At 42.1% G+C, this 14,242-nt stretch overlaps 1 protein-coding gene across 3 annotated transcripts in view; it reads left to right on the top strand.

The window, feature by feature from the left end:
* Positions 1-14,242, top strand: part of TPMT (thiopurine S-methyltransferase) — a 60,106-nt gene that overhangs the window by 11,073 nt on the left and 34,791 nt on the right. For 2 of the 3 annotated variants that reach the window (XM_073631133.1, XM_073631132.1), the window contains exon 2: positions 4,076-4,200. In XM_073631133.1, the coding sequence (XP_073487234.1) occupies positions 4,085-4,200 (116 nt within the window). In that variant the 5' untranslated portion in view covers positions 4,076-4,084. Of the gene's footprint in view, positions 1-322; positions 404-4,075; positions 4,201-14,242 lie in introns of those variants that run through there. The other variant, XM_073631134.1, reaches the window with a different exon arrangement.

Here is a 14,242-nt window from a genome sequence, read left to right as displayed (position 1 = left end):
AAAAACCTCCACATGCTTTTCTGCAACTTTTCCATTGAAGTGTTTTGAACCAAAAATGCGTATATAAAAAAAGTCCCTGACCCTTTCCAAAACGCAGTGGCTATAAAAAGCATAGATGTGAACGTGTCCCATAGGAAACCGTGTTAAATGTACTGTAGTGCGTTTCTGCAAAAAGCGCTAAAGAAACACATAGTTGATTTACAAAGTTGATTTTACCCGTTGAAAGCCAAGAGTGCCAACTTATAAAATGTACAACCACAGGAAAGAAGCAATGTTAGCTAGAAATGTAGAAGAAAAACTGTGTAGTCATTGTGACCAGTTCATCTATGTAGGAGGGGCAAGAGATATGTTACTACTAGTGCATTCCCGATTTATGCTTTAGTCAGGCACAGGTCATTGCCAGGTAAGCTCACTATCATTTTTAATGGGGATTTTTCACTTTTTGTATGTTTTTAGTCTAAAAATAATACAATAATTATTTAAACCTGTTGGGTTAATCTTTGATATGATTGCTTAGTCTTTGTATATATAAAACAGAAGAGAAAACATAATCTAAAGATTCTAATGTGTACAGGGCCTTGAAAAAGTATTCAAACCCCTTGAAATTTTCCACATTTTGTCATATTACAACCAAAAACATAAATGTATTTTATTGGAATTTTATGTGATAGACCAACACAAAGTGGCACATAGTTGTGAAGTGGAAGGAAAATGTGAATGTCCAGACTATAAAATTACATATGAAAATTGCATAGGCTTCTTCCACTAATAGAGCTTCTTCTTATACCAGAAAGCAGCCCTGGAAATTGTAAATACCTGCTGATCCTGCCAGTAGAATCTTTGGAGAGGCATGTCCTTTGATAGGGTGACAACGCTCTTCCTTCTGCACTAAATTAGAGCAGTGTTGTCATCCTTGCTTCTAATGCAGCTGCTTACATGCTGGCACCATTGATAGCTCTGTCACTGAATAGTGATGCCTAGCTCTGCCCATAGCCCTTTAGATGGATAGCACGTTGCCCTTCCCTCCTACAGCTTTCACCACTGCCTAGCAGAGTGCAGAAGTAATTCAGCTTGCAAGCTGCATTTACAATTGAAAAGCGAGTAGGTTATATATTTTTTTAAAGATATTTAACATGCCAATTTACCTTGAAAATCCCTATTTATAACTCTGAAGGTGAAAAAAGCTAGAGGCTTTAGATGGACTTTAACAATTGTACTGCTGTCTACAGCTGTCCTTGAAAGCATGTCAGCCTGCTTTTTCTATCTGCACAAATCTGTATGATCAGTGTTTTAAAAAGCTAGGGCAAAGTGTACATCATGAAGTACCATCACTGTACAGTTCATTCTCATTGTGATTATCTAGGAAGGTTTTTTATGCTAAGCAACAGTGGCAGATTTTAATCCCTTGTCTTCCTTTTTTTTTTCAGCTGGTAGCGGGCAGAGTCATAATTCTCCATACAATTTTCGTGTGCATTTTAGCAAACACAAATAGAATACAGTACTGACCTGGATTTATATATTAATTGAGCCTACAGATAGCATTGCAGGGCAATTAAAGTTTTACTGAAATGTATAATAAATATTTTTATTATTCAGGATTTATATAGCCTCAAAAGTTTGTGCAGGGCTTTATAGCATGACAGTACAGTTACAATACAATTCAATACAGGAGGAATCAGAGGGCACTGCTGGTTAGAGCTTACAATCTAAAATGCATGTTCAACACCTTCTTTCAGCAGTCCTATTGCTTTTTGACAGCCCCATAGTGTTGCACAGTTAAGCTGGCCATACACCAATCAAAGTTCAGCCAGTGCAGCAGGGACCAAACAAATTTAGATCAGTGTATTGCCATCCCTGTTTGACAGAAGTCAATTATTTGATCAACTTCTGTAGAAAGAGACTGTTGGAAAAAGTTTCTCGTTCAGCGGCTGCAGCCAATATGGGGATCCCGCTGTCAGAATACAACGCCCACCAGGGGAATTCCTCTACTCACTTCATGGATGGAGGATTCTGTTACTTTATTTTCATTTAGCCCACAGGCACATCTATGCTCAGCATCACCAAATCAGCAGTGTAGATACCATGAAACTGAATAGACAAGTTATACAGCGTTTCCGATATCACTAGTGTACAGATTTGCTGATTCATCATGACTCAGCTATTCTGCATTGTTTCAAGCTGAAATTTAACTTTAACCACTTCAGCTCCAGAGGATATACTCCCCTTCATGGCCAGGCCATTTTTTGCGATACGGCACTGTGTTGCTTTAACTGACAATTGCATGGTCATGCGATGCTGTACCCAAATAAAGTTGATGTCCTTTTTTCCCAGAAAAAGATATTTCTTCTTGTGGTATTTGATCACCTCTGCGGTTTTTATTTTTTGCGCTATAAACAAAAAAAAGGACGACAATTTAAAAAAAAAAATGGCTCCCACTGCTGTTTCTCAACCAATAAGGTGGAAGAGACCCAGGAGAAAAGCCACTTTTGTGCACATTGCTGTATCACAACCAGGCTCAGGTAATTATTAGGGGGGAGCTACATACAGAAGGCTCTTTACCTTCATGCATAGAGTGCATGAAGGTAAAAAACCTTCAGCCTTAAGAACCTTTATAAAAAATTGATGCTAATTGACAAGGCAACAACTGTCTGGAGCTTAGGGGCCTCTCACTCAGGTCGAAGAACCATCCTCAATTAAAACAATTAAATCTTAATAAGGGGAAAACATATACATTTTATTGGTAAGCTTTGAACCTAGATAAGCAAAGTCTAAGTATACAGATTCTTTTATAAGCCACACCATATGTGGTTCTGTTTAAAGGAGAAGTCCAGCCTAAGCTTGTTTGGCTGGGCTTCTCTTATGGGTCACAGGAGTGCAATTCATTTTGCACTCCTGTGACCCGTTTTCAGCAGAGAGCGGACTGAAGTCCGCTCTCTGCTGACATCACAGGAATCAATCCAGGCACTGCGTCATCCCGACAATGGGAATCAGGATCCGCCAGGTGCCTGGACTGATGCCCATCTCAGGCTCTCAGCGAGCCGCTGAGAGCCTGTGACAGCCACTCCCCGCCCCACCTCAGCTCAGCCCTCCAGTGAGCGTGGAGGAGCAGAGCAGAGAGTTACTGATTGACAGTCAGCAGCTCTCTGCTCGGGGGAACTGTGAGAACCGAGCCAGTCCTTCCCCACCCCCATCACAAGGTATACTCCCCCATCCAGGTTTTTCTAGTCACCTCATTTAGTTTCTTTAATAAAGCTGGGCTTTTGGGGGAGGGCATTTAAAACCTTCACCATCCAGCACAGGAGCTTACTCAGAGTGAACCCCACATGTCAAGGGAGTGTGGATGTGTGAGTATATCTTGCTGGAAGGATAGGCAGGTGACAGTGTCCCTTACTGGATGTAAACCCCAATTTTTTTTTTTAATTAGGACTTATACCTGGTATAGCAGAGGATGTCATGTCATCTGTGCCCAGTCTTGCCACAAAGAGTTAATCTAGCTCTGAGCAATTCTCTTATCTTTTTTTCAGTAAGATAAAAACCAACACAGAGAAATCTGTGCCCTTGTTCTGACAAAATGTTGTTCAATTTTCTACCGAGTTGCCTATTTTGTCAGGACACCCTTTCTTCCCACTGCGCTGTGGACTGACAGGTCCTTAACTCATCTCATGCACGAGCGTGAGAGAGACATTCTCTGCTTCTCCTGTGCGTGCACGTTTAACTCCCCTGGCGCAAGGTTTGTCCTCGCGACGCTGCCTGACCAAGGGGAGTGTAGAGGTGGGCGGGGAATCTGGTGATGTCATGACTCCACCCACCGAGAGCCAGACAACAGACCCACCCACTGAATCGGAGTTTTGCGGGGCTCCAAATACAGAAGGGGGAGATATTTGACAGGTAAGAATACATGCAGGAGGCATGTATATCCTTATAGATCAGCACTATGCCAGTACTTTCTAAATGATGAGAGTGGGTTTACATCCACTTTAAGTAATAATTCTACCTTATATTTACTACATGATATTGTTTTATTATTATTGTTTTTTTAACAAGAAAAGATTTTTTTTTTTTATTTACTTTTCAGACCCACGCTATGTCTGATTGCCCTAACGTCACTGAAACAAAACAGAACAGAGTTCTTACAGAAATGGACTGGAACGAAAAATGGGAAACCAGACAAATTGGATTTCATGAAAAGGATGTACATCCGTAAGAATTTTTGTTATATATATATAATTGTCTTTGCATATTATGTTTATTCTTTGACATCTACCAATATTTATCATACAAATTATTTTCTAGTCATCTGTTAAAGGGGTTGATAATTAACTTGTTAATGACAAAGGTAAAACAAAACCTTAAAACCTGAAAGCACTTTTGCTATTTGGGCAGGTTATTAAAACTGTACATATCTCTGAAACTACCTAGTTTATCTAGATGAATTATACCTTTTTTGTCTTCAAGTGTTACTAAACCCACAACAGTAGAATCACTCTGTATATGCAGTAAAGCATAGAGGTCGACCGGCCGATATATGGGCAGATATTTGGCTTTTTTTACTTGATTTAAATGACTTCTGTAATAGAAGTCAATGCAAGTTGTCTGAAGTTTTCTTCTCTCCTCCTCTGGGCAGCCTGCCAAGTCTGATAAGAAGATACATTGTATCTCTTCAGGTTTTTTTATCAATGAGCTGAACTTGTGTGTAGAAGCTCTCTGTTTAACCATTTAAAGACTAAATCTTTTCTGACACTTGTTGCTTACAAGTAAAAATCCTGTATTTTCTGCTAGAAAATCACTTGGAACCCCCAAACATTATATATATATATTTTTTAGCAGAGACCCTAGGGAATAAAATAGAGGTTGTTGCAATATTTTATGTCACACGGTATTTGCACAGCGGTCTTTCAAACGCATTTTTTTTTTTAAAAATACAATAATGAAATAAAATTAAAAAAGCAGTAAAGTTAGCTCATTTTTTTTCGTCCAAAAGTTTTGAATACCTGTTTTTGTGCATTTAATATTTAAGATATAGTTATTTTTTTTTTTTATCTAAATTATACATACAAGTGAACTGATTGGAGGTTTGTTTTGTTTAATAAATGTTTAAATGTAAAAAAATTTCTGTATCACTTATTACTTAAGGCTGCTTTCACACTGGAGCGGGCATGCGTTGACGGTAAAACGCTGTTAGTTTTAGCGGGGCTTTACCGTCATTTTAGCGGCGCTATTCGGCTGCTAGCGGGGCGCTTATAACCCAGCTAGCGGCCGAAGAAGGGGTTAAATGCGCCCCTGAAGCGCTGCTGCCGAAACGCTTTGCAGGCGCTTCAGCAGCGGTGCGCATTCATTTCAATGGGCAGGAGTGGTGGTATACACCACTCTAAAGATGCTGCTTGCAGGACTTTTTTTTAACATCCTGCCAGCGCATCGCCTCAGTGTGAAAGCACTGAAAGGGGTCTAACTGTTAGATTTTTTGAGATGAAGGGAAAAAAATATATATATATATTGGCCCAAAAAAATCGGCATCATATATCGGCCATCGGCCAACACGATTTCTAAATATCGGCATCGGCATCGGCCAGAGAAAAACCCATATCGGTCGACCTCTAGTAAAGCATGCTTGTTATACTCACTGTGGACCCTAAGGGGTTAATATCCTGTGCATTGTGTAAAAAGGCTGTTTGATCCTGTCTTCTCCCCTTTTTCCACTGTCCCTAATCCATCTCCTGATAGAACAGAGCCTTTGGAGTCACTTCTCAAATGCTCAGTTTCGTGTTTATTGCTAGAGCGTTTTTTTTTTTTTTTCTTGGGAGGGTGTCTGTGATCAGTACAGGGCCAATCAGCACTGTCCAGACAGTGGGTCAGGGGTCCTGCAGCCTCATAGGACAGTCAGAGTAAAATAAAAACTCCTCCTACAAGCTTTAACCAGACACTGATAGAAGTCACAATGCTGCTGCTAAATACTGCTGATGAGAAAAGGTATTTAGCAGTTTATATTTACTAAAATAATTGCATTTCCATGTTCTGTGTACTGTGGGAGACCAGATATAGTAAATGCAGGGATGCTGGGTTTAGTAACACTTTCAGGACAAATAAGACTTTCTTTTGATGGTAAATGCTATGGATATTTTCTATTTTTTTTTTTTTATCAAAGGAAAACTGTCCCAAAATAGTAAAAAAAAAAATACATTTCATCTGTATATTTTTAGCTATTACTATCACCCACCACAAAAAAAAAACAAGCAAAATAAATTCTCCTACTCCTGACATGTATGCAGATACCACATAGAGTAGGTATGCATTTTTTTTACCCATAATAAGGCAGGCCTTAGTTGTTTTTTTTTTAGAGAGCCTCTGCAAGAATAAAATTATATAGTTTTCTCTTCGCAGAGGAGAAAGGGATATAGGGGACTCTTGAAACAAGTGATCACTGTGATTGGCTATTACAGTGTTCATGTGATCAGGGGCACCTCTTTCCAGCTCTTGATCGTTAGTCCCAGCCTAGGAGATGTTGAGGACAGCTCGGTCTCAATGCTGGAGGCATGGGATTGAGTGTGTTCCCAGCACAAACAAAAGTACCATATACATGGCAGCACGGCTTAATGCCCAGTCAGTGCTACCACATACAGTTGGGACGGAAAGTATTCAGACCCCCTTAAATTTTTCACTCTTTGTTATATTGCAGCCATTTGCTAAAATCATTTAAGTTCATTTTTTCCTCATTAACCACTTCAGCCCCGGAAGGTTTTACCCCCTTCCTGACCAGAGCACTTTTTACAATTCGGCACTGCGTCGATTTAACTGCTAATTGCGCGGTCATGCAATGCTGTACCCAAACGAAATTTGCGTCCTTTTCTTCCCACAAATAGAGCTTTCTTTTGATAGTATTTGATCACCTCTGCCGTTTTTATTTTTTGCGCTATACACGGAAAAAGACCGAAAATTTTGAAAAAAAATGATATTTTCTACTTTTTGTTCTAAAAAAAATCCAATAAACTCAATTTTAGTCATACATTTAGGCCAAAATGTATTCGGCCACATGTCTTTGGTAAAAAAAATGTCAATAAGTGTATATTTATTGGTTTGCGCAAAAGTTATAGCGTCTACAAACTAGGGTACATTTTCTGGAATTTACACAGCCTTTAATTTATGACTGCCTATGTCGTTTCTTGAGGTGCTAAAATGGCAGGGCAGTACAAAACCCCCACAAATGACCCCATTTTGGAAAGTAGACACCCCAAGGAATTTGCTGAGAGGCATGTTGAGCCCATTGAATATTCATTTTTTTTGTCCCAAGTGATTGAACAATGACAAAAAAAAAAAAAAAAAATTACAAAAAGTTGTCACTAAATGATATATTGCTCACACAAGCCATGGGCATATGTGGAATTGCACCCCAAAATACATTTAGCTGCTTCTCCTGAGTATGGGGATACCACATGTGTGAGACTTTTTGGGAGCCTAGCCGCGTACGGGGCCCCGAAAACCAATCACTGCCTTCAGGATTTCTAAGGGCGTACATTTTTGATTTTACTCCTCACTACCTATCACAGTTTTGAAGGCCATAAAATGCCCAGATGACATAAACCCCCCCCAAATGACCCCATTTTGGAAAGTAGACACCCCAAGCTATTTGCTTTGAGGCATGTTGAGTCCATGGAATGTTTTATATTTTGACACAAGTTGCGGGAAAGTGACAAATTTTTTTTTTTTTTTTTTTTTTTTTGCACAAAGTTGTCACTAAATGATATATTGCTCACACAGGCCATGGGCATATGTGGAATTGCACCCCAAAATACATTTAGCTGCTTCTCCTGAGTACGGGGATACCACATGTGTGGGACTTTTTGGGAGCCTAGCCTAACTGTTCCTTTCTTTTTTTTTTTTTTTTTAATCATTTTTATTGTTATCTCAGGGAATGTAAATATCCCCTATCATAGCAAAAGGTAGTGACAGGTACTCTTTTTTGCAAAAATTGGGGTCTATTAGACCCTAGATTTCTCCTCTGCCCTCAAAGCATCTGACCACACCAAGATCGGTGTGATAAAATGCTTTCCCAATTTCCCAATGGCGCTGTTTACATCCGGCGAAATCTAAGTCATAAAATGCTCGTAGCTTCTGGTTTCTTAGGCCATAGAGATGTTTGGAGCCACTCTGGTCTCTGATCAGCTCTATGGTCAGCTGGCTGAATCACCGGCTGCATTTTCAGGTTCCCTGTTGAGACAGGAGAGCCAGAGAAAAACACGGAAGACGTTGGGGGGGGAGGGGCATTCCCTCCCACTGCTTGTAAAAGCAGTCTAGAGGCTAATTAGCCGCTAGGATTGCTTTTACATGAAAGCCGACCGCTGGCTGAAAAGAATGATACCAAGATGATACCTAAACCTGCAGGCATCATTCTGGTATAACCACTCAAAGTCGTGAATGGCGTACCTGAAGACAAAAAAATGGTTAACAATAAAGCACAGTAAACGGTAAAGTATAAAAAATTGCATACCTGAAAAGCAAACATGATAAAACATAATAACAATAAAACATTGCAGAATAGAATACAGTAAAAAAGAACAGAACAATAGAGAGAGAGAATAGAGAGAGAAAGAACAATAAAACGACAACTATTTTTTTTTTATTTTATATTTTTGTATGTGTTTTTTTTTTTTTTTACACTTTTTTTTGTAACTAACTTTTATAACTGTAACCGGTTCCAGGTTCGGGTCTCTCAAAATGCGATGGCATCTTGGGAGACCCTGTGAAAGTGTGCCTAGTCTGTGCAATGCTGTACCCTACGCTAATACTCAACTAGTGCATGGTAGCGTTCAAAATATTCACCAATGCAAAGACCAGGATTGTCAGGACAGGAGGGACAATAATAGCGGGTGTCACGCCTATATCCGCGCTTGCTGCAGACACGACATCTTTTTTGGGGGGGTTCGTTGGGTAGGGATACTCGGGAGGACATAAAGAAAATGCCTCTCATGCAGCCGACTGCATTTGGTTGGGGATGTGAATGGGGGAAGTACGGGCGCCGCAGAAGCGGTGGGTTCCCAATTAGGATTGGCGAATGCAGCAGGAAGGGCACTATGGGCACGACGGGCCTGTGTTCGTCTTCTTGGTGGCAGCGGGACACTACTTGTGCTTGCCACCTCACCAGCTTGAACTGCACTTATGGGACTCGCCACGTCACCAAGTGTTACTGCAGTGCTGGTATGACTACGACCGGGGTGTACTAGGCCGCTGGTGCTTGCCAGTTCACCAAAACGCTACCAAAAAAACTGTTAGCGATCGCAAGGATCAGGCCTGACTCTGCGAACGCTGCAGTTATGCGTTTAGTGTTTTGTAAGTGACAGTGATCGATCGATACTGCACTTGGGTGGGCTGGGCTGGGCCGGGCGGAGGGGCAAAACGCAGGTGCTAGCAGGTATCTGGGCTGATCCCGCTAACACTGCGTTTGTGGGAACCCTAAACTGCTGGGGACGCTGGGTATAGATCTGATCGGATCAGATATTGATCCGATCAGATACTATACCACTAAGGGAGGCGTATGCTGCGTGCGTGGGTGTTAGCGGTACTGGCGCTAACCTGACGCTGCCTGGGGCTGGTGCTTGCCAGTTCACCAAAACGCTACCAGAAAAACTGTTAGCGATCGCAAGGATCAGGCCTGACTCTGCGAATGCTGCAGTTATGTGTTTAGTGTTTTGTAAGTGTCAGTGATCGATCGATACTGCACTTGGGTGGGCTGGGCTGGGCCGGGCGGAGGGGCAAAACGCAGGTGCTAGCGGGTATCTGGGCTGATCCCGCTAACACTGCGTTTTCGGGAACCCTAAACTGCTGGGGACGCTAGTATAGATCTGATTGGATCAGATATTGATCCGTACAGATACTATACCACTAAGGGAGGCGTATGCTGCGTGCGTGGGTGTTAGCGGTACTGGCGCTAATCTGACGCTGCCTGGGGCGACGCATATCACCGCCGGGCGATCAGGGGGCTAAACCTTTATTCGGTAATAAATGGCGGGTGCCCTGACACTATAAAAAATAAACAAACTAACCAGCGTCACTCGTAACAGTTATACGGTGATCAGTGGTGAAAGGGTTAACTAGGGGGCAATCAAGGGGTTAAAACCTTTATTAGATAGTATATGGGGGTCCCTGTCGCTATAAAACGCTGACGGCGAACCTAAATATTTACGTCTCTAACTAGCGTCACCAGCGACACTAATACAGCGATCAGAAAAATGATCGCTTAGTGACACTGGTGACAGGGGGTGATCAAGGGGTTAAAACTTTATTAGGGGGGGTTAGGGGGGTATCCTAGACCTAAAGGGGGGTAATATTCACTGCCCTAACACTGTAACTGTCACAAACTGACACTATGCAGTAATCAGAAAAAAAAAAAAAAAAAATACTGCTAATGTCAGTTTGTGACAGGGGGGGGGGTGATTGGGGGCGATCGGGGGGCGATCGGGGGTGTAAAGTATGCCTGGCATGTTCTACTGTGTGTGTTTGTGTTGTGTGGACTTACATGTCTTCTCTCCTCGGCGCTGGACGGAAACTGCCAGACCGAGGAGAGATGACATCACATCCTCTGCCTGTGTGAAACTACACACAGGCAGAGGAGGATTCCCATTGGCTGGGAGCGATCGCGAGGGGGGGGCCACGATCGGATGGTCTCCCCCTCGCCTCCCGACGCTCCCAGTCAGATGCCGACCGCCGATGGCACCGGGGGGGGGTCCGATCGGACCCCCCGCCCGCGGGAGGCAGATCACGTACAGGTACGTGATTCTGCCTGCCCGTGCCATTCTGCCGACGTATATATACGTTAGGCGGTCGGCAAGTGGTTAATGTACACACAGCACCCCATATTGACAGAAAAACACAGAATTGTTGACATTTTGCAGATTTATTAAAAAAGAAAAACTGAAATATCACATGGTCCTAAGTATTCAGACCCTTTGCTCAGTATTTAGTAGAAGCACCCTTTTGATCTAATACAGCCATGAGTCTTTTTGGGAAAGATGCAACAAGTTTTTTACACCTGGATTTGGGGATCCTCTGCCATTCCTCCTTGCAGATCCTCTCCAGTTCTGTCAGGTTAGATGGTAAACGTTGGTGGACAGGCATTTTTAGGTCTCTCCAGAGATGCTCAATTGGGTTTAAGTCAGGGCTCTGGCTGGGCCATTGAAGAACTCCTATGTTATTTTAGCTGTGTGCTTAGGGTCATTGTCTTGTTGGAAGGTAAACCTTCGGCCCAGTCTGAGGTCCTGAGCACTCTGGAGAAGGTTTTCGTCCAGGATATCCCTGTACTTGGCCGCATTTATCTTTCCCTCGATTGCAACCAATCGTCCTGTCCCTGCAGCTGAAAAACACCCCCACAGCATGATGCTGCCACCACCATGCTTCACTGTTGGGACAGGTGATGAGCAGTGCCTGGTTTTCTCCACACATACCACTTAGAATTAAGGCCAAAAAGTTATTTTTTTGTCTCATCAGACCAAAGAATCTTATTTCTCACCATCTTGGAGTCCTTCAGGTGTTTTTTTAGCAAACTCCATGCAGGCTTTCATGTGTCTTGCACTGAGGAGAGGCTTACGTCAGGCCACTCTACCATACAGCCCCGACTGGTGGAGGGCTGCAGTGATGGTTGACTTTCTACATCTTTCTCCCATCTCCCGACTGCATCTTTGATGCTCAGCCACAGTGATCTTTGGGTTCTTCTTTACCTCTCTCACCAAGGCTCTTCTCCCCAATAGCTCAGTTTGGCCGGACGGCCAGCTCTAGGAAGGGTTCTGGTCGTCCCAAACGTCTTCCATTTAAGGATTATGGAGGCTACTGTGCTCTTAGGAATTTTAAATGCAGCAGAAATGTTTTTGTAACCTTGGCCAGATCTGTGCCTTGCCACAATTCTGTCTCTGAGCTCTTCAGGCAGTTCTTTTGACCTCATGATTCTCATTTGCTCTGACATGCACTGTGAGCTGTAAGGTCTTATATAGACAGGTGTGTGGCTTTCCTAATCAAGTATAATCAAGCACAGCTGGACTAAAATGAAGGTGTAGAACCATCTCAAGGATGATCAGAAGAAATGGACAGCACCTGAGTTAAATATATGACAACATAAAAGTACACATTGCACAAGGTATCTATATAAATCCTTTCATTGACACAAACCACAGGATCCCTGATCATATCGTCTTCAGGAAAAAGAGAGAAAAAAAAAATAATGTTCCAACATCCATTTATCTATTCATAACCAAAACTAATTTCGTGCAACACATTATTAAAAATATAATTTAAGAAGGAGGCTTTACAGCACCCTATTATGTGCATCAAACAATCTACAAAAACAGACACACACAAAAAAAGTGTATAATTTCATATTACTATTATCGTGTTCTATTATATTTGCTGTTTTTATTCAGTATGACCTCCCCCTACTACTTCATATACCTCTCCCCTTATCATTTCAATATTCCAATCCACCTTTCCTTGTGTGGTTTTAGTTAGGTTTTGCCTATCCCGTGCCTTATTTACCATTATAAATTATCCTCTTTTTTTAATGACATCAATCATCTCTCCACTGTGCCTCCCGGGGGGAGAGAGTAGAATAAAAAAAACAACAACAAAAAAATCCCACCCCCTCCCAATTTCCCCTCACCACATGCATCCCAAAGACTATCCGATCTATCCCCGATAGGGGATAGCACTATCCCCCATAGGGTTTATTCCGCCCCTATTTCTGAGTAGCACAGCCATCCTGCCCATGTGTCTTTACATTTTTCTGTTGGTCCTTAACTATATGTATCCATCTCTCTGCTTCCATTATGTTTTCCACCTCTCTCTTCCAATCCATTATAGTGGGGCATCCAGACTGTTTCCGAAATCTAGGTATCAATATTTTAGTTGCATTTAGCAAGTGTGGAGTAACGCTTCTCTTATAAAACCCTGCAGATGATGGCATCCCATGAAAGAGAAAATGTACTGGGGAGGGTTCTATAGGTCTAAGTGCCGTTTTCTTAATCCAAGGAGCTATCGCCTCCCAGAATACTTTAATCTTTTGGCATTGCCACCATAATTGAAGAAATGAACCCCTTTGATTACATCCTCTCCAGCAATTAACATCCGCCAATATTTATATCTGAGCCATTGAACCGGTGTACGATACCATCTTGTCAAGAACTTATACAACATCTCCTGTATATGGGAACTTATTGAGGTATGGTGCAGTGCCCCTGTCACCCTTTTAATTTGTTTGGATGTAAAGTTATAACCCAGCTCCCTTTCCCATTCTCGGATAAAATAGGGAGTTGTCATATTTTGGGCACTCAGAACCAGCTTATACATTCGAGACAACATATTTTCATACAGCCATTGGTATTTCCCCCAATCTCAAAACCAATTCTGACAACGGTAGCAATTTACCCTGTGGGGCCACGCTAGCACAATTACCCTTCCCATCCATCCTCCCAACGGTCTAAATTCTCTTTCTCTTTCCCCATGGGAAAACCAGTGGAATCCTTCCAGTGGTGTCATGGGGGATATTGGGGGGGCAAGCTTTCCCGTTCTATTCATTCTGTCCCAAATAGATAGTGTTGTTTTCGTCAATGGTGAAGCATATTCCGATAACCCCTTATATGAAACCGGAATCCAGGGGGCTCCAGCCAGGTTCCTACCCGCTAGTGTTTTCTCCAGAGGCACCCAAAGTTTACTAGAAGAGTCATGGCACCAGTTCATAATATGAACCAGGGCCATGGCTCTGTAATAAGTCACTATGTCCGGAAGTTCCACCCCACCCTCCTGTTTTGGTCTCCTCAGAATCTCATATGCCAACCTAGGGTGTTTATCTCCCCACACAAAGGTCGTCAAAAAAAAAGCCCTTCATATTTGTTTGAAGAATGTCTGTGGGAGTGTTAAATAAGTCTAGGGATTACACTCATTTTAAGCGCATTTACCCAGCCGAACCACATCAGAGTATGACTTCTCCACTTCTGCAAGTCTTTTAATATAGATACTACCAAGGGTCCATAATTTTGATCATATAGGCGCTTTACATCTGAAGAGATATAAATCCCCAAATAGAATATAGGCGCTAAACAAAAGGAAAAGATTGTTGCAGATTATTCCTTGGCTCTGCATCAACACTGATTTCTCAATATTTATTTTAAAATTAGATATAAGGCCAAATCTGTCTATTTCCAACATCAATTCCATCAAAGACGCTTTTGATGGAGAGGAAAGATACAACAGTAGATCATCTTCGTGA

Source organism: Aquarana catesbeiana, linkage group LG05 (genome assembly GCF_042186555.1).
Source record: "Aquarana catesbeiana isolate 2022-GZ linkage group LG05, ASM4218655v1, whole genome shotgun sequence".
NCBI lineage: Eukaryota > Metazoa > Chordata > Amphibia > Anura > Ranidae > Aquarana > Aquarana catesbeiana.
Note: the sequence above shows the minus strand (reverse complement) of the source record. Positions and strands in the feature narration are given on the sequence as shown.